Source organism: Thalia democratica, unplaced genomic scaffold, assembly GCF_965202585.1.
Source record: "Thalia democratica unplaced genomic scaffold, ktThaDemo2.hap1.1 HAP1_SCAFFOLD_204, whole genome shotgun sequence".
Classification (NCBI taxonomy): Eukaryota; Metazoa; Chordata; class Thaliacea; order Salpida; family Salpidae; genus Thalia; species Thalia democratica.
This window is the reverse complement of record NW_028139327.1, coordinates 67,633-88,790: the sequence shown is the minus strand read 5'-3', so window position 1 is coordinate 88,790 and position 21,158 is coordinate 67,633. Positions and strand designations below refer to the sequence as shown.

Here is a 21,158-nt window from a genome sequence, read left to right as displayed (position 1 = left end):
ATTTTTGGTATAACTTTATAACAGAAAAAATTAAATGGAAATAAATTTAGATTCTATTGCCTAAGGCATAACTTAAAATTTTGAAAAATTTACAACTATAATTTCTCTCAAGCAAATAAATCTTTTTCACGCTCTCTCTTATCATTTTAAGCTAATGTCAAGTCCACAATATTTTATTTTTGTAGTAGCTTTTGAGCTAGCGAGTACTTATGTTAACATGTTTAATAATTCTAAGTCATCATGCGCTAGTTTATAAGTATAAAAGTACTAAAGCTTTAAAAATGTTCTTTTTTGTAGTAATAGTTGCTTATTTGTTTCACAGACGTGTTTTAGTTCGTATTCTATTTAAATCAAATATTTTTTTTAATTTGAATTAAACTAGAAGACGAAAGATAACTAAAAAAAAACTGGAACATTAAAAAAGAGCATGTATTTGTCAACGAAAAACTGCGTTTATTTAATCCTAATAGTTTTCTCATTTCAATATTACACCTTACTAGAAGTGGAAGCTCACAGCTGTGGTGGTTGTGACACAAGCAAGTGCAACAAAACCATTTCTTGCCCAGGCTCAGTGGTGAAGGACAACTGCGGGTTTGTTTTAGTTACAATAAAATTCTTTAACCAAAGTTGAAAATAAAAAGTACAATAAAAAATCGGCTTATTATTTTTGAAACTGGCGTGATCCGTAGTCTCAAGTTCGTTGACATGAATTACATGTAAAGAGAAAGCAGAACGGAATAAAAAGAACAACGCATGTCAACTAGTTGTGCTGAGATAAGTACAATAGACTTCCGGTCTACAAATTGGTTTATGTTTTTAAAATTAAGAATACCGACTAGTTGTCACTATTTTTATCGTTTATACGGGATTTAAAGTTTAAAAATAAGTGTTTTTGTTTCAAATTAATAATAAACCAACTAAAGTAGATATCAAAAGAGTTAATAAAAGTATTAAACATTAGTATCATTTTTTTATTATTTGTGGTTTAAAATAATGTTTTTTGTTTAACAATTTATTTTAAATTTAATGTTTAAAAAGTTCGTAACCTAATTAAGTAAGTTTTATGGGTATTTATATGTACTTTAATTTTTATCGGGTAACATTTTGTCCAACAAATAAAGGAATAAAAACAGAAAAAAGTAAGCAGTTTGGCTAGAACTGTTTAAAAATTTAGTTTTTAAGCAAAAGTATCTTCTTTACTATTTAACTTTGATTCAAATTTAAGTATGATAGTTAAAAAACTTTTTTTTTAAACTTGCGACAGCTAATTACAGTGGACGACACTTTTTCAAAAACACTCAAACATTACACGCAATGTTTGCCGACGAACTTGTTAGAATAAAAGGAATTATTTAATTGTCACTTTTACTACAATTCAGTCTTTTAGTTTTTTAAATGTTTTTTGTTCATAAATTATATCTTAAAACATAAAACTGATACACTTACCCAAAACTTAATCAAAACTTCAAGTAATTAATTAAAACCTACACCTTAGCGACTGAATAAACTACATTTTGCCTCACAAATTGAGATTTGTTTACATAAGAAGCTGATGAATACACTATTGTTTGCCCACAGTGTTGTTTTATAAATACTTTCAGTAACTTAATTTTATTAACTTTAAAACTATTTGTTTTTCTTCGATCAAAAAACGAAAAACAAGCTCTTTTTTAAAACACAAAATTATTACTCTGTTTAACTTTAACGTTACTTTTTAAAACACTTTAAATTCATTATAAATAATTGAATAACTCGAAAGCTTAGCTGATATTTTTATATAATTTTCAAAAATTATACTTATATTTTTAGAAATCTCCAAATTTTTTTATATTTATAAAACGGTTATTTAAAAAAAAAATGTTTTGAGTTATAGAATTAGAAAGTTAAAAATAAAGCTTGTGTTTTTAACTATTGATATTTTATTATCTTAAAGGTCACAGTACAAATATGCTTCTTTAAAAAAAATTTATTAATAAGACTAATTTACTTTATTGTTATGTATCATTTTTATATAAAACAGGAACTATCTGTATACACATTAGTTTACATACATACTTATGTACAATGGTGTGAGCTACACTCTGAAATGGTATTTGATTCAAAAACGTTTTTTGCAGTTGTTGCGACGCTTGTGCTAAACAAGTTGGCGAGGAATGCCAAGATTCGTACCATTACAGCCTGAAAGGTAAATGCGACGAAGGACTCTTTTGTTATTACTCTTCAGGTGCTCTTGACCACAATGAGTGGGCTGCTGGAGTTTGCAGGGGTAAACGCTTAATTTTTCTAGCATTTAAAAAAAAATTTGCATTAAAAGTACTACAAAATTTTATGTAGGTAGCTACCTTAACAGAACTTGATAAATTTAAAAGAAATTGTTATAACAACATAACATTTTAAAAACTATAAATATATAAAAAAAAGTTTCAGTAAGCCTAAGGATGTACTTATAGTTAACTGTTCCTTAATTTTCAAACTGATGTATCCAAAACTTTTATTTACTAGGTCTTTAAAATGTATATTTTAAATGCTAAAACTAACATTATAGTGCTTGTTTTATTTATAATCGATGACAAACAAAAACTGTTAGTCTATTCAAACTTATCGAACAAAATTGAAACGGAAACTTGTTTGGAGCCTATCTGTTTACGAAATATACAAAAAATCTATTCACCTAAACAAGTGTTTACAAGCAAACATCATTGTTCCGCTTTGTAACAAGTTAAGACTGACGCACGTGGCTGATGAAGTTTAAAAAGACTGCATTATTGGTCATATGCTCATTTACTCAAAGTTATCAAACTTGTACAATTATGTACGACAATTCTGTTTATACTGTGTATAAAAAGAACTGTTTTCTAATAAAAATAACAATTAGTTGTTTAAAGCAAAAGTAATTAAAAATAAAGCATTTTATATTTTAAAAATTCTTTTTAAATAAACATAACTAAAGTTGTTTGAAATTTTGTGGAGCTTTTTATGTTTAATTACTATAAAGCTCAGAATATTTAACTATTTAGTGAGCTTTATTAAGTTTTTAATTATAAATTTATGTGATAACTTTTGAGAGTACCATTGATATAACTAATAAGTTTTATAAATTTTTATCAGCTCTAAAAAATAAAAGTATGTGTAGCGTTTTTTTGTTAAAATTTATCAAAAATATTTTTGAGTGTTGATTAGATTTCAACAAACATCATAATGGCTAGGTTTTTATAAGAAACTTAACAAATTACTGTGTTTCTTTTTTTTATTTTAAAATCTACAATTTACTTTATAAAACTTTTAAAAAGTCATATTTAAACTTTATTATAACATTTATATAAACAATACTGACAAAAAAAAATTAAATTTATGTAAGTTAAGAGTCTAAATGAATAAAAAGTTAAGTCGTCAAAGTAAAAAAAAAACCTTTAAACAATGTAAATAGGTTAGTTTACGAAAAAATGACATTTAAAAATAGCAATAAAAAAACCATATTGAAATTTTTTGCGTTTATATATAAAACTTGTTGTACTAAATATCTAATAACTTACAACAGCGCAATTATTACTCGTTCCACGCACACCTTACCTGCCTTAATTATTTTTTGTATACTAACTTGACAACGGTAAACAGCTGTTAAAGGGTTTATTTTAAAACAGCATACAGCTGTTAGCTATTGAAAGACTTAGTAGTAAAAAAGGTGCCATAATACGTATGGAAGAGCTGAGCTTTTTCGGTAGCAGCAGCTTTGCACCCGCACTGCTTCGATTTCTCACTTGCGGTAAATAGCAAATATTTTCATTTTTGCACATGAGGCATTCGTTTCGAAGCCATTCAGTACCAGTCTCCAATTTTAAACTTAGTATATTTATCCTCTCCTTACTTACACACACAACACAATGCCTGTAATTTCATGTTGAACGCAACTCTGCCAAGGAAACCAAACTAATTCGCAGGCGCTCACAGAAACGCTCTTATATCCGACTGCTGTACAACGACAATTTGTTTAAAGTTATCTGTTTTTCGAGCGTACGAGGCCTTCGGGCTAAATAAAAGCTTTTTTTTTGGGTAGCAAGTTAATTACTAGATCGTTAGATTAAGTAAAAATAAATAGCTGCAAATACTTTACATTTTTAAGTAGCTGGTGCGCTTCACAATATATACCTACTGTTTTATTAGCGAAATCTATTGTGTTTCTAGTGTAACGCTTACCTTACAAACTAATAAAAAAGGTCTTTTTTGTCTTCTTAAGTTTTTTTTTAGTTTTAGGTCTTAAAAAACAACCTAATTTTTATTAGAAACTTTTTATTAGAAAACTTTGGTTTTTAGTAACATTTAACTTTACTATTAATAATAGTAGTACGTTTGTGATCAATAAAATAATTAAATTAATTATTGAAAACTAAGCTATAAAATTAAATGTGAATAAAAATTTGGTTAAACGTTTTTTTAGATTTTGTAGAATTAAAACAAAAACATATTTAAAATTATTATTTATTTTAATAATTTTTTACATAAGATACCCTTCGTAACCGAAATAAAAACTTTAATATAAAAGTAGTTATTATTATTATGTTTTGTTGTACTAATCTTAACATTTTTTAGCTCATTCACTATTTTTTAAGTATGCATTCCTTTTACACTGATTAGTTTTAAACTATAAAAAGGATGCATAACTTTTACCATGTTTATTACTATGCTCGTATTAAAAACACTTAAACTATTGTATGAGTTTTATTTGAGTGATGTGTTTAAAAATATTTTAAATAATCATTTCAATTATTTAAATAAATAACAAGTCGCTATAATTAGCAATAGACATTAGGAAACACATAGAAAAATTGCTTTCAAACTACTTTATAGATATTAAATAGCTTGAAGAAAATTTTAGTTTTATAAAACATGTTAAAAAACGCATTTGTTTTAGAAAGCAATCCAGACTGCAAAGATGTAGTATGTGAAACTGATATCACTGAAGATTGTCCTTACGCTTCATCAAGATACTACCATTACATCGAACAGGGCGCTTGTTGTCCAAGATCTAGCAGGTGTGTTTGTGACGAAGTTTGTCCGAAAAATATAGAGTGTCCAGAAAATTTACGCCCATTCTTAATTAAAAAAGGGACAGGAAGATTGGAGTCGTGTTGTGATCAGTACGAATGTAAAAGCAAAGGTCAGCAGTTTTTTCTATCTCGTTATAGTAATTCTTAAGCTTATGTCTTTAGGTAATCCATTTTTTAATTTAAGTTTATTTATTTTGTAAAAAAATTAGATTTAGTTTGTTAACAAATGATAATTATAAAAAAGACTTCAAATGTTCTTCAAAATTGTGTGTGTTGTGGGAATGCCCAGAAGATAGTATTCATGATTTTGAGCCTGATCAGGGCGAAGCGTGTTGCCCAATTCCTACTGATCGGTTAGTTGCTGCATGATTAGAACTCGAATATCTTTATTTTAGTAAAGTTGTATAAAACTTAAAATGGAAACATGAAATAAACTTGAAAAAAAAACGTTATTAATAAAAACTAACAAAATAAAGCAGTTTAAAATTTTAACTTAAAAGTTATATTTTAAATGTTTTTAATTTTCAAACATAGAACTTAACACTAGCGTGAAATTGAATTTTATAGTTTTTATAAAACTGCAGAGAAAAATTATTTGCCAAAAAATTTTACTAGATTATAATTTTATCGGTATCGTTTGATGTTGCAGCAACAGCAAGCTCATATGCTGACTCAAAAACGAGTATTTTTAGGTGTGCAGCTTAAGCACGTTAAACATGCTTTATACATAAACACGTAATTTTTTTTTTAAACTATTTTCATTTTTATCGTCTATTCTAAGTCTTTAAACTATAGATTTTTTGTATTTTTTTTCATAAAAGATTAACGAAATATATTTAATTTTGTTTATCCAACTTCATATGTGTTAGTTATGTCTGTTTATATCTTTTTATGAGCTTTTTTAAAAGAAAAACTTGTTAACTCTAAAGTGTCTTAACTTTAAGAAAAAATTATTCACGCGTACTAATTAAACTGTATTAAACTGACTACTTAAACTTTTTAATCAGTATAAGAAATATTAAGTTAATAAATTGAAAAGGATGTGTGCTTGTGACCCAGACAACTCTACTTTGTGTCCTGATGAAGATATAATTTGTCCGCATGGAACTCAACACTATCTTACCCATCGCAGAATAGCTGCAAAACCAGGGTACTGCTGCAACAAGAAAGAGTGTTTAGAAAGTCAGTTTGCATAATATATTTTTGACGTCATAATAATATAGCAGACTTAAAAGTATGCATTCGCATGTATTTAATTTACTATGATGGTTTGTTATGACATGATTTTATTAGTCGTCTCAAGGATATTTTTAAATTCTGCTAAAAAGAATAAAATGCTTCCAATTGTTTACTTAGTTAAATTACTTTTAAGATTGAAATTTTTAATCTTTAAGTTATGATGACAGTGTTTCTGAATTTTTATAAAGTATTTTATGTCAATTACATTTTAAATAGCATTATAGTATATTGAAATTTTAACTTAGTCTAAAATTTTATAGAAAACAGCTATAAGAAAACATGGTTTTTTCAAACTTAATTTTAAGTATAGTGTAAGGGTTTAATTTATTTTACATAAAAATTAATTAGTTCATAACACAAACAAAACTAATAAAACAACGAAACAATATCAGTAATTATTTAAATGCCAACTGATTTATCTTTAAGTTTAGGATGGTATAGTTACAAAAAAGTTTAAGGTATAAATATTTTTAAAAATTTAAAAAAATTTAGATCTTATAGTACGTTTAAGTTAAACAAATTCAAATAATGATATTAGTTTTTTCAAACATAGATGTTTATAGTTTTATTTCAACAGGTAAACCGGAATTTTTAGGATGTCTAGTAAATGACTCTGTAGTTGCACACGGAGGAGTCTATTACAACCTGGATAGTTGCTCTGTCCATGAATGTGAAGACGGTTTACTTAAAACATACCAATATCATTGTCAGAGTAAAAAATGCATAGACGATTTTGACAAAATTTGCTGCAAGCGGTGTAAACCAACTGAGTTTGAAAGCATAAAAGTTCCGAGTAAGTTATGACGGTTTTATAAAAAATACTAGTTAGTAATAGTAAATATTTTCTAGTAATAATCTATGGTATTGGTGTATTAACATGATATTCAACGTAGCATTTAGTGCTAAACTCTCTTTTAGTCTTCTAAACTAGGTAAGACTTTTAAATAAATAAAATATAACTTAGATATGATAAATAAAAAAATCACCATTGATGTAATTTTTTTTCGGAAATGAATTGTTTTTTAGTTTTCGCATGTCCGTAACTGTTTAATAAAACCTTAATTTACTACACATACTATAGCTTTTGCCGATAATTGTTTAGACTTAATTAAATAAAAGAATACAAATATATTAAATAAAGAAACAAACTAGTTTGTTTTCTTTGTTATGGTTTCGTTAGTAAGGTTGAGATTCTTGCAAACTCGTCAAACTTTGTTATCAGTAGCATTTTACAAATTAATAAAAACTTTTTTAATTCTTATTTTATGATTTCTATTTTGTGATTTTTTTTTGAGCTTTTTTTCTTCCCAATCCAATATATAAATATATATCTTAGTAATTATTTCTTTTTTTAGGTCAACATAAACGTTGGGTAATAGTTCTTGGTAGGCTAAGTTCAGATGTTAATAGGAATTTCTTTTTTGTTTTACAAATGTTATCATTTAAAGCTTAGAATAACTATTTAGCTACTTTAGTTTTAAAAATTTGGCCTTAGTACGTTTATGTATAAGATTTTAAAATTATATTAAAATATAACAATGTACATACGCTGTAAACTTTATCAAATTTAAAACAATAAAAGTGTAGTAGCATTTAATCTTAGTAAAAAGTATTTTTATAACGTAAATAATATTTATCTGTATTCAAAATGTTAATTGTATTAAATAATAATCTTTTATGTCAAAATAGCAGTTTATTTTTGTATGAAATAAATCTTAGTAACCGGTTAAATACTTACTGTTATTTTTATTGTTTAATTTTGTCTGTATTATAATTTGTTTATTTTAAATATTGTTTACAGTGGATTTTATAAGTTTTCTGTAAAGCTTAACTTTTATGAAAGTTGGAATACAAGCATTGCATATAATTTTTGTATTGTTATAATAACTATTAATTATTTCTAAATAAGTTAAGTTTGATAAAAAAATATATTATAGTTTTTTGAATCGCTTATATAAACAAAAACCAATTAAGCGACAAGAATTTTGAAAGTTCACTGATCATACAACAGTTTAATTGTGTTGTTTAGTTATAAAAAATAATTCTTTTACTTTTGTGCTTAAAATTGGCACTTTTTATGTAGAATAAATTTACGTGTTTTCATTCAAGCGCATAAGTCTTAAGTAAAATTAGATGTAAAACTATTGCTATTTTTAACTTTTATTTTAAACTTAATATAACCTTATATAAACTTGTCGTAAATAGAACAATAATAATAAATAATTATATATTTTTTTCGTTTATGCCGATTATTTTCTTTAAATGAACAAAAACATAAGTTTAGGAAACATCAGATAGTTTTAAACTATGTACTTTTGTAGCAACTCAAACAATTATGTTAAGCTTTACATAGTAGTTAGTTTGCATAAATATTTTAAGTTTTTTAATAAATTGAAAATTTAAGATGTACATTTGTAAATAGTTTAATACGTCTGAAAAATTTAGAATCGATGACCTAATTATTAAGGTAAATGGTATTACAAAAATGAATTTACAAAATGGTAAACAAATAAAAGCTATTTATTTATTGAACAGAGTCTGCTGTAAGATGTAAACACCCGAAAGACGCTTTACGAAAAGTCGATTTTGGTTTCAGCTATACAAAAAAGTACAACTTAAATTGTGAATTTTGTATTTGTACTGAAGAAGGAAAGTACAACTGTAGTTACAATTACTGTAACACAGGTTAATTTTTTAAAATTGGTTTTTATTACAAATAAAAATAATATGATACAATTTCATTAAAGTTTGTTTTTTTGTCAAACAACTTCAATTTTTCAAATTTACTAATTAAACCAATAAAAATTAATAAAAGTTAATTTATCATTACGGTTGAAACAACTAAACCAATGTCTTTTTTTCTAAATTATGCTAAAGTTTAGTTTATTAAAATATAAAAAAAATAAAACTAAGTATATTTTTCTTATGACAAAAGCCATTTTTTACCTAAGCATTTCTTTTAAATACCAAAGAGTCTGGTACAAACTTATCAAAACAAATTACGATTATTTATATTCAAAAAGTTTACATTAGTTTATTAACTTTAACTCCTTGAAAAAAATAAAAAGTTTTTAGTTTTCTTTTTACATTTTTCTTAAACTTTATCTACTTTGAAAATATTTAAACTTTTATCAATATAAAATATTTCAGACCACTGCACTGGTGATGTTGGATGGCAGTATGAAAGTTGTAACAAAAAATGTGCTAACAATGACGACTATTACGTAAATGATTGTGGGTTCTGCGCATGTAAAAGTAAATTTGCTTCTACTGCTACATAAAACTGTAAACTACTTTCAGTAATACTAGTTTACTTTATAGATTTTAAAGTTTTTTAATTGCTGTACAGTTTAAATTAAAACTTATATTTATTTATTGCTAAAAATTTTTTTAAGATGTTCTGTAAAGAAAAATACTTTATTAAAAGAATAATTATTGGCACACATAAAAAAAAAGACTTTCTTAAATTTAATTATGATTAATATTTATTATATATACATGGGAAAATTAATAAAATTTTTGATGAATGATTGCTTAAACAGATAAAACATTTAATGTTAAACTAAGCTACTTAAACTAGTTTATACTTTAATATTATCATCTAGTCTATAACATACAAGAGACTTTAAAATCCTTAAACGAAACTTAAGCTGAAGAAATGAATCAGAAAAAAGTTTTTTATTTATTCTAAAACTCACTTTTTAAACAAAAAAACTATAACGAATTTTTATTCGGAATAAATAAATTTTATAAGGCTATTTTTATAAACGCCCTGTTTAATATTTCTTTAAAAGTTAAGCAGTATTTTACTAGCTCAATTTACTATCTAAATTATATCAAATATTTTAGAATGTACAAAGCTACACTATATTTTATTCGGTTTGTGGTTAGCTAACTAACACGCACGCATACTTTTCATTTACCGAAAACCAGTTAAAATATAAGCTAGTTTTGCATTATGTAACTTAAACTACCAATGATTGGAATTTGTATTTACACCTACGTACAGTTTTATCTAACTATAATTTTCAAATAACTTGATTTTTACAAGTTAAAAGTCTTGTTGTAACTAAAATTATAATCTTTTTGAAAACTATTTAAGTTTACAAAAGTGTAATCGTTAAGTGTTAATAAATTTTATCTACAACACAGAATAAAACTTGTATTTAACATATCTTTAATAAACTAAATCGTTTGAGTTAAAAGATAAAAAAATAAGGTTTTTAGCAATTTGTATTTTTTTATTATGTCTAATTCGTACAATTAAAAATATTTGAAACAGTTAAAAAACAAGGTTTAAAAAAGGAACAAAGAACTTTTTCAGTACTTTATGTAATTGATATCTAACTTTTTATGTCAACACTTTTTAACTTATGTTTCATTTTCAGTATCTTAAATTTACTTAGTCACTTAACATTACTATAACTGTTTTAAATAGGTGAACGGAAACCAAACGGACTTGAAATCATTGAAAATGCATGCCCAGCTCTAAAAAAATGCAACCTAAAATGTCCGCGAGGATTTGAATACGATCAAATGGGTTGTCGTAAATGCAAATGCATCCGACTTAGGGGCAAAAAGTGTAAAGAAAGAACTTGCGATAAACAATGTGCATTTGGATTTAAGTTAGTTTTACGAATTTTAATAAAATAAGAACTATTGAAATTACGACCAATTTTATTAAAAACTAAGTTTATACTCTTATAAGGAACTATCCAAAAGCTGTTTTTAAACTTACCTATAATCTTTTAACTAAGTTTTTACCAAAACTGTTATAAAAACTGTATGTATTTAAATTAAAAAGTTTTCATTATTATTATCTTTGCAAAAAACGTGTGTAAAACTTTATAAAACTTTAGTAAGAAACTTTAAAACATAACATTGATTTAGAAAAAAAAAATTAACTAGTTATCGTATTTTTTTCAGTTTTTATTGCATTTTATTTATAATTTTTTTATCAAATAATAAGCGGATATGTATTATCAGCATACTTATTAAACGTACTATTTTACGTTATTCGAAGATAAGGTTTGTATTTTACCAGATAAAAAAAAAACTTTTTTTATAAAGTAGAAATCCTAGATTGTTTTTAATAGACAGACTTGTAAAAAGTACTTCTACACTTAATTGTTTTTTTGTTAAATTAGAATAATTGTAGAATAATTGTTTTTATGCAATTTTTTTTATATAGTTATCTTTAAATTTCTATTGATAAAAAACGTAATATGTCTTAATTTAAACTGCGTATGATAAATACTTTTAATGAACATATGGAAGTCTTTTATTTTTATACATTCAAAGAGAAATTTTTTTAAAGTTCTGTTTGTATTAGTTTTTTTATGTATATAACTTTTAAATGCTTTATCTTTTTTAGGTATTTTTTCTTAAGTTGCAAAATTTATTGAGAAGTACTAAAAAATTACAACATGAACGAAAAACATCAAAATTAAGCATATATTAAAAAAAACAACAGTTCTAAACAAAAAAAATACAATTTTATTAACTTTCTGTTTTACATCAACAAAATTTATTTTTAAAAGCAAATGGTGATTTTTTAAATTTAATAAAGGTAATTTTGATAGTTATTAGTTTTTAATGTTTAGACTTTTTCTACAAGATAATATTTTTTTGTTACAAACCTATGTTCACAGAAAAGTAAAGAGTTGTCAAAAATGTAAATGCCTCGAATGTCCAGGAATAAGAAACTGCCCTAAAAACTGCAAGTTTGGAAATAAAAGAAACGATTTTGACTGTCTGACTTGTGAATGTGAAAGTTAGTTTTAGCCTGATTGATAAATAATAGTCAAGCTGTCTTTACAATAAGCACCTTTAATAAAAGCAGGTTTCAACTAGACAGTAAAAATAAATTTAAATTTTTATACGTTGAAATTTAGAAGTAAAGAAATCAATTAAAATCTTACAAGCAAAAGTTACAAATCTAGTTTTTACTTAAATTTAAAGTTTAGTTTAAAAGTAGGTACTTTTCAAGCGGGAAATATATATATTTAATGTTTAATTCAATTTTCATAACTCACAAAAAAAAAAAAAAACAATATGCTTATTAGTAAAGCACATAAAGGTTTTATACTAAAAATATATTAAAGTATATGAGACCTAAAAATATTAAAAATGATTTTAAATGTTAAACTGACGAACAATTAACTAAAAAATCAATCGAAAATAAAGGTAGCATAGGGATGTAACTTTCATATGTTTTATTTAATGTTTAAAATTAACTAATGTTTGAAAACAGTTGATATTGATTACATTAATTAGATTTAGAAGACATTAGTCCTGTCTCGATTGTAGCAATTTTGTTTATCCATTATATTTTAATTGTATGTTAGACTGTTAATAAAATACTAAATTCAGCAACTATTAATACAGTAATTTTGTTTAATTATTTTTTCCCAATGTTAATGTTTAAAGCTCATTTCTATTAACTATTAAAACTAAAGTTTTTATCAAGTAAAGCTTTTACTTAGCAAAAAATTTTGTGTGTTGCTTTTTAATTGATTAGTTTTTCTTTCTTAGAAATTAAGATTTTATCAGTAAAAAACCTTTTTTACAGCTCAAAACAGCTTAAGTATATATGTGGTGTGTAGTTTGATGACCGAAAGTTCTTTTTTTTGAAGGACTAGTTAAAAGTGTCGATTTCTTTAATGTTCTTTAAACTAAATTAGACCAATGCCAACTTTTATTGCATTATAGACAGAGTATCACTAAACTAAATATTGTATATTTTAAATAAAATACGTTTAATGTACAAAGTTATTTTTTAATTTCTATAAACTAGTCCTTTACTATTTTAAGTTCACGTTGATTCTACTTTAAACTTTGTTGACATTGTGACAAGAAAAACACTTTTGTTTAAAAAACTATAGAAGAGTTTTCTTGAGTGCTTTAAAAAAAACAGATAAATTAAAAAAATTTATAAAAGCAAAGCTGAGGAAGCTTTTTAGTAAAAATTTTTTTAAAGTTATAAACTCTCGGTTATATATAACTCAAAAATTATATTAATAATGAAAATTAAAATGAAATTTTAGCGAAATTTATTTTTAAGTATAGTTTCTACAAATTGTATAAATTACAATTGAATATATTTCTATTATTCGGTGAACAATTTTTAATTCTTTCTAAGGAAGCTTTATTGTATTTAGCAGACAGAAACGAAGTTCCTTTATATGACAATCAAGTTCAAGCTGGATCTTGCGTAGATAAAAAAGAAAATAAAAGGCAGGGTGGAGAAAAATGGACAGAGGGTTGTAGAAATTGCTTATGTGGAGGAAATAAAATTTACTGTGAAGCACTGAAATGCCCTGTTCCTGAATGCGATAATCCCGTTTCGTCGAATGAAAAATGTTGCCCATACTGCCCAGGTTTGAATTTTAAATGCAGTAACAACTAAAGTATCAGCTTGAAAGATTTAAACAGTAAAAGTTTATAATCTCATAGTATAAGTCTATTTCATAAATGATGATTCAATGACAGTAGACGACGTTTACTTGTACTTTAATTGTTTTCATAGGAGCTTTCTTTTATTTACATAAAAACCTTTTAACTAAAAGTCTAAGCGCCATAAAAGTTCGTTGTACACTTTTGAGTAATAATATAAAAAACGCATTATAAGCAATAGTTATTTTTAAGTTAGTCTTGAGTAAAATGGTTTAGATTACACTGTTAAACACCGAAGTTTGAATTAAAATCAAAATATTCAAGGTATTCACACATTTTTAATCAGTATACAGTTTAAATTTACAACTAAATATGTTACACAATGCATAACTAAATAAACAAAGATTTTTGTTTGTTAACTGAATTATTTCGAAAGAAAATACATCTCTTAAAAAATAATAAATACATAAAGTAAAAAAATACGAAATCTAATAACTTTAAAAGAATCATTCAGTTGCTAAATATGTAAAGTAGCCAAAAAAAGTTATATACTATTTTTATTAAAAAAAAAGTTTGGTTTGTCAAACTTTTTTGTTCATATGTATTTATAAACAATAAGGCATCCTCAAATTTAAATAGTCATTTCCTTTTTTTCTTTTCAATTTTCTTATTTTCATTCTAAATAATTATGTTTAGTATTTACTAAGTTGATTTTTTGTTTATGTGATTATGTTCTTTGTTATTAAAATACTCAACTAGATTTATGACTACATATGGTGATTGAACAAGTCTTTAATTGTAGAACAGTGACTAATATTTTGTTAAATAAGATTTATCAAAGATTTGTTTTTTTTTTTTTGCAGAAGCAGGTGCAATATCATTAATTTCAGAACCATTAAGTTGTTTGACAAATGAAGGAGGTGTAAAACAAGAAGGTTCTACTTGGAGTATTGATGAAGGATGTACATCATGTTTATGTTTCAGAGGAAAAGTGATGTGCACCTACCGTGAGTGTCCTCCTCTTCCATGTAAAATAACCGAAATTAAAAGAGGAGATTGTTGCAGAACGTGCTCTGGTAAAAACACACTTATGCGTAGAACTTTATCTTTTTCTTCTGTTTGTTAATATAGAAATACTTTATCATTGAAAATTTAATAGATGATATTTAAATTCAATTGAAATTTATAAAACTAAAATAAATTAAAAACTAAGTTAGCTTTAGCAATGCAAAATTAAAAAAATAAAAATGTTTATTGTAATTTATATGTTTTTAAACAAAAATACTAAACCTAAAATTGTAAAGAACAATTTTTTTTTTATATAAGATAATTTAAACGACTTCTTACAGACTTAACGCCAGCAATAAATTCCAAAGACCTTTTACGGTTGGGAAAAAGCTCTAGACCACGTAGCAATATGTATTGTCATGATAACGCGAAGCGTAGAAAAGAATTTAACGAGCTATGGAAGGAAGATGAGTGCATGTCATGTGTTTGTGTATACGGATACAGAAGGTATTAATGTGCTTATATTACCAATGAGATTATAGAGATATTTTATATTCCATTGGACAAGTGGTCATCACGGTATGCATGAAGTTTGTTTTGGGTTGTAAAAATAATCATTCTTAAACTTACTCTAGAAATTCTGATTATTTTACGATGAAGAGCAAAAAAAGTCCTCGGCATATTTTTTTGGAGGTTTTCAGTTTTGGGTGCACATTATTTTTTATGTTCAAATTTAGTGTGCACAGATTTCAATTACCGTGAAGACCACTGCATTAGTCTATTACATTAAAATAAAACTTCGGCGTTCGACATAGATTGCGAGAAATCATTTTTATATACTAATAAAGCTATATAAATTTTTAATACAATAATTATTTTATTTTTAAATTTATTCTGTTTTCACTTTATATGATTTAATCACAACTCTACTATTCAGATGTTTTACGGAAAAGTGTGCCGTAGACCTCGATTGTGATGAACCTGTCGTTCTTGAAGGTGAATGTTGCCCTCGTTGCTTATCAGAGAAGCAGAAAAGTACTTGTAAAATCTCCAACAAAGTAGCTACAACAACAAGGCGCAAAAAATCTGATGATTCTGGGGTGGTGACGCTGAAAATTCCAAATCAAGTTGACCTGGATTGCAAAAATTGTACCTGTGTCGCTGGAAAGCCGTTTTGTGGAAAACCAACATGCCCAGATTTAACAGAAGTTTGTAAGCCGGAAGAAGGAGGTAGAATCGTTGAGGACGAGGAGTCTTGTTGTCCCATTTGTGAATTTGTTCCTGTCACACCTGTGACAAATAACACAGTAGTGTTTATTGAAGACACGCAACAGTCTATCACAAAAAATTTAAATGTAATTACTGACGGAGCTGTTATGACATCTCAAAAGGTGAAACCTGCACCATTAGACACATTTGACAGTAACAAACTAGATTTTGTCAAAGTTACACTTCAAAAAGAACAAGAAGAAGAAGAAAGTAAGAAGAATGACCCCAAGTTAACTGTCGTTGTCGTCATCCTTTCCCTAGTAGTAGTTGTTGGTATACTGACAACAATGTTTAGTGTTTGGTTAAAGAGAAATCATCTCAAGCCTAAACAAAAAAAAGTAAGATTTAAATTCATATGTGTTTAATGTTTTCATTATCATTTGTTATTGAAAAAGTAATTAACATATTAAAGCGAATAGTTTACAACCTTATTCAAGCTTACATTACTTTTATGGTTCTTTAAGGACATATGAGAAGCAGAGGTTTTTTTAAAGTGAATTGATTCAGTTTTAATATAAAATACTAAAGTATGAATTATACAGTACTGCAACAGTCTAAGAGATTTTAAATGATTTAGTTTAAAACTTTTTACTGTCGTTTAGAGAAGATGTAAATTTCTGTTGTTTTACTTTTTGGATAAAAAATTATTAATATTAAAAGAATAGATTTTTTTATTTTTTTTTAATCAATATAATTTTAAAATTAGTTAAATAAAAAACTTATAAAAGGTTTAGGCTCAGATAAAAAATTAACTATAAATTTTGAAGTCAAGTTCTAATCTTTAGACTAGTTTTAGTAAATTACAGTATAGTTATAGAACTAACGTCTGCTATAGAATAGCTATTTCTCTTAAGTTAAAACAAACTACCTTAATTATAGTTTTAGCTTGTTAATTTAGTTTTGGTTTTTGTAAAATACACATAAAAAAACAGCTACTTTGTTCTTATTTTAAATGTAGTTTGTTTTACAATAACAATTTTCTTTTTTTTGTTTTGAGTTTAACACAAATCGTGCTTAAATTCAATAATGAAATAAAATTTTCTGTTCAAATTAATGAATATTTTATTTTAATAAAACACCTTTGCAGGAAGCTCCTAACCCCTATCCCGACATACGCGCGCACATGGTTGGCACCAGTGAGCCAGTGTCGTGTTTATAACAAATAAAATCATCATAAGTAAGATGCAAGAATAGGCAAAATTTTCAAAAATCACTTCCAATCACAATTTGTGTCCTGCTAATCGCTGAAAAAACGAGGAAGCAGACCGCCAAAACGACTAGAATTAATAAAAATCATCATTTCTTTTTATTTTTAGTGCTTTTTTTTGTTTTATTTTTTCGACTGACGACGTAGAAGTATGACGTCATTATGACAAAACTCGTTTTAACGTCGCTACTGAACAAGAATTGTTTGTGTTTATCTTTTTACTTAGTCTGCTGATTTTGTTGTTGTAGTACGTGGTCTCTTTCCCCTTTAACAATAGAACTTTTTTGATTAAAAACTTAAGTAAAAACTCATTTGTGCTCGGTGTAAAAAGATTATGCTTTTTAGTTTTTAACTTTTTTTTGTTCGCATTTAGTTCGAACTTTACCAGTATTAACGTTTTTCTATTGGAACAAATTACACACTGTTTGCTTTGAAATAATGTGCTTTTTAAAGTAGGTTAAATGATTAGATAACTAGACTGCTTAATATTTCAGAACTTGCAATGTTTAAACTTTTATATTAATATTGCATATTTAGAATGATAGATTTTTAAATTTAAGACAAAGTTTTATAAAAACTTTATTGAAACCTTATAACATAGTTAGTAGTAGTCTTTGTTTTAATTTACGTAAAAGAAGTTGTGACAGTCTAGAATATTTTTCTACACTACGGTTAAATCAGTACTTTTATAATGTCACGTTTTTAAGAGATTATACTTTTTCTATAGTGTTTTTGTTTACAAACGTCAATTAAAACCACGCTTTTTAAATGTGCTTTGCACCGCTTTTTGTTTATTTTATTTTCCATCACGCTAGATCATTTTGGATATTTATCTTAAGAGATTCTTATTTAAACAAAAAAATTACAAAAACAAAGTCTTATAATAAACAGTCAACGCCGCGGGAACGGTTTAGATTGTTTTATTCTAAATAATATTTCAAATGTTTTATAACATAAAAAGAATGTGCGTAAAAGTTTCATAGTAATCTTTGTTGATCTAGATTCTAGGGGAAGTGAGTATATTTTACTTGTTAATTTTTTTTGATTGCTTATTCGCTAAAATTTTGATTAATCACTTATTAAAGAAGTTACTTGCTTTATTTTTGCATTTTTTAATCTATTAAAACGTTATTTTACTTTAAGGGGGAGAGAGGCCAAAACATTATTTTTACTTTACACTCGTGTTTTTTGTTCGTTCTAAAAATAAACATTTGTTTATTTACTATACTTAGTCTTTATATTTATTTTTTTTGTACGAAAAAAGAGGAAGGTTGCTAAGTAATTGAAAAGTAATGCATATTCTTTAAAAGCTTAATAATATTGTTTACAATTATTTAAGAAGATTTTTTTTATAAAAACTAATTTAATTTATAACTTCACATCGATAACTTAATAAACATTTAAACCCAAACCTGGTTAAAACGAAGTAAAGATAACTTATAGTGAACACACCGCTTAAATGTTTTCGACAATTATACCACTGTAAGTCGTACGTTGAAACTTTTCTCATTTCTTTCAAAAATATATCCGTAACAAAGCTAGCTAACAAAGGCATTGGATATAAGTATATAGCAATAAGGCTCTTTCTTGCCATAATGACGTCACGTAAATAGCGAAGATAAAGGCATTCACATTTTACACGAGACTGATTACGAAGTCGGCTACTGACTGGTGCATACCGATTGGAAATATTTTGCAAGGCTACCTCCAACCATTTCAATTTATCTGCTGAAGTTAAGCAAAATTTATTCACGAAATTCATGTCTGATTATTTTTTATCTTTTTAATATATTTCACAAAAAAGACGATATTTAACAAATAGTATGTCTGGCTTTACGCATGATTAACCATTTTATCGTCTTTTGAAAATTTGTAACTATAGTTTTTTTTTGCAATTGTAGAGTTACTTACACCAGCTGACGTAAAGGGTGTTCTATATTTGTTTTGTGTATCACATTGTATTTAAAAGTTTGCTTTAACTTTACTTGCTAATCTTAAAATTATTAGTATAACAATATAAATTTAAAAGCAAAAAATTGTTTTTAATTTTTGTTTCTTTTTACAGTTGTTTAATCAATAAATTCTATGTTACTAAAACATTTTTCCTTGTAAAGAACGTTTTTTCCATTCATTTTTTTTATCTGATGACGATATACATATGTCTGTTTTTAAAATGTCGGTTGACTTCAGTGTTATCAAAAAACAAAACTTTTTTTCTAATGTACATTACCAAACTGTTTCTAATGTTAAAAAGCTGTATACAAAAATCAAATACCACTAACAATAAGTACAACAAGTATAAGGAAGTTCTTTACAAACCGTCATGTGCAAATTTAAGTATTTTGAAATAGATTTGTTTGACAATTAATTTTTACGTGTGCTTTCATTCGAAGAATAGTATTTTCATAAAAAGTATATACCCAGATTCGTTAATTTAAAAATTTCAAAAAAATAATAAGTTAGGCTGGGCTTTCTTTACTTGAATTAAAACATGCTAGCGGTAAACTACTTCTTCGTAAAAAATTTGTTGTGTACTGTGAAAAATGATGTGGAATTTCAAGAATGAAGACAATTATTTTGTTGAAACCATGAAAACACAGCTGTTGCTGTTAGAAAAATAGTTTTCTGACTTTAAAGTAAAAAAAATATATGTTTTATACCTGCACACTCAAAATTTTTTATCATTAGTATTATAATTTTATTTTTTAATTTGGTGAATACTAATATATGTTTTATAACTAAAAAGCAAATATTTTAAGTGAAATTATTCATTTGTTGAAGGGTTGTTTTTTTACAAAGCTAAATTTAAATTGTTAGTTTAAATGAATAAAAACGTAAAAAAGAAAGTTTTAATAATTTAAACTGTATATGAATGTCTTGTAACGTTTTACTTTGTTTAAAAATAGTAAAAAAGTAATAACAAACCGTTTATTTTATAAAAATTACTTATGATATACATCGTGTTTTGCAGCAGTATGAGTTTCGACAAAAAAATTACGAACGTAAGTTAAATCCAAACTTTGTTATTGCACCTTGTTTCCTGTTTTCATTTCTTAATTCATGACTCAACAGCACAGGTAGTTTTGTATCTCTTTCTATTTCAAGCACGGAAAGTAATGTTGTTTTATCGCGTAAAATTAGGAAGCTTTACCTGATGACTCAATTACCATCAGAAGGATTTACAGATGGAATCTGTTAATTAATTAGTAATCGCTCACCTCATTTTAACAAGATTCTTTGTTCTGATTTAAATCTAAGAACTTATTATCTTAAATAAAAGTTTCAAGCAAGAAATATCTGAAGAAAGTTATTCAACTAATATGATAGATAAGTTTGCATTGTAAATATTATGAGAAGATAGTAAAAATATGTTTGAGTAATTGTCATGCCGCTTTAATCTATTTTTAGAAGTTTTCGTAAACGTTTAAAAAGTGTTCACAAGTTTATTGCTACAAAAGATTTTTTTTCTAAATAACAGTGACTATTGTTAGGAAAAGTTATTGAACTTTTTTCTCAATAATTATTAACCGGTTAAGTAAGTCATTATTTTTATTACAATGTTACCTATAAAACTTCAACTAACATTATTATTACGAAAGTATATATGTTTTAACTTTTTTTCTATTGTTTTGCATTTAAAATGTTTAAGCTTTACAAAACGTATGTTTAAACGTGTTCAATGTAAACTATTTATCTGAAAAAAATTTAAAGTATTTTTTTTGATAACTTTTCAAAACTATATTTTTTAGCTTTAATTTAATAACAAAAAACTATTTTTTGTTGTTGGAACTTTCTTAGCTGTACTCGTAAGTTAAAAATAAAATTACTCAAAATGTGTTTATCATAGAGTTTTGATTAATTATTTATAAAGCTAACTCACTTTTTAAGTGAAAAATCTATGTTAGAATTTTTTTGTAAATTTAAAATAAAATTTAAAGTTTTGAATTATAAAAATTTCAATGTAGTTAAATAACGAGATTAATTCAAAAAAAAAA

At 25.5% G+C, this 21,158-nt stretch overlaps 1 protein-coding gene across 2 annotated transcripts; it reads left to right on the top strand.

Annotated features, from left to right (window-relative positions):
• Positions 1 to 305: 305 nt before the first annotated feature.
• LOC145845936 (cysteine-rich motor neuron 1 protein-like) lies at positions 306 to 18,385 on the top strand. 2 transcript variants are annotated; one of them, XM_082952911.1, is made up of 15 exons: positions 306 to 591; positions 2,118 to 2,266; positions 4,910 to 5,155; positions 5,290 to 5,398; positions 6,085 to 6,227; positions 6,862 to 7,077; positions 8,820 to 8,969; positions 9,435 to 9,539; positions 10,723 to 10,909; positions 11,936 to 12,057; positions 13,448 to 13,663; positions 14,543 to 14,755; positions 15,029 to 15,194; positions 15,625 to 16,294; positions 17,044 to 18,385. In XM_082952911.1, the coding sequence occupies exons 1-15, from the start codon at positions 428 to 430 to the stop codon at positions 17,113 to 17,115; spliced, it is 2,928 nt and encodes a 975-aa protein (XP_082809037.1). In that variant the 5' UTR covers positions 306 to 427; the 3' UTR covers positions 17,116 to 18,385. The 2 variants fall into 2 exon arrangements, with proteins under 2 accessions (XP_082809037.1, XP_082809036.1); XM_082952910.1 differs by having other exon boundaries at positions 13,445 to 13,663.
• The last annotated feature ends 2,773 nt before the right edge of the window (positions 18,386 to 21,158 follow it).

What these genes read in the sequence shown, in the direction of transcription:
- LOC145845936 (XM_082952910.1), top strand. Translation starts at nt 428, where the DNA reads ATGTATTTGTCAACGAAAAACTGCGTTTATTTAATCCTAATAGTTTTC. An exon ending in TGCCCAATTCCTACTGATCG is followed by an intron (nt 5,399 to 6,084) that starts GTTAGTTGCTGC and finishes TAAATTGAAAAG; the next exon opens with GATGTGTGCTTGTGACCCAG. An exon ending in TCTGACTTGTGAATGTGAAA is followed by an intron (nt 12,058 to 13,444) that starts GTTAGTTTTAGC and finishes TATTGTATTTAG; the next exon opens with CAGACAGAAACGAAGTTCCT.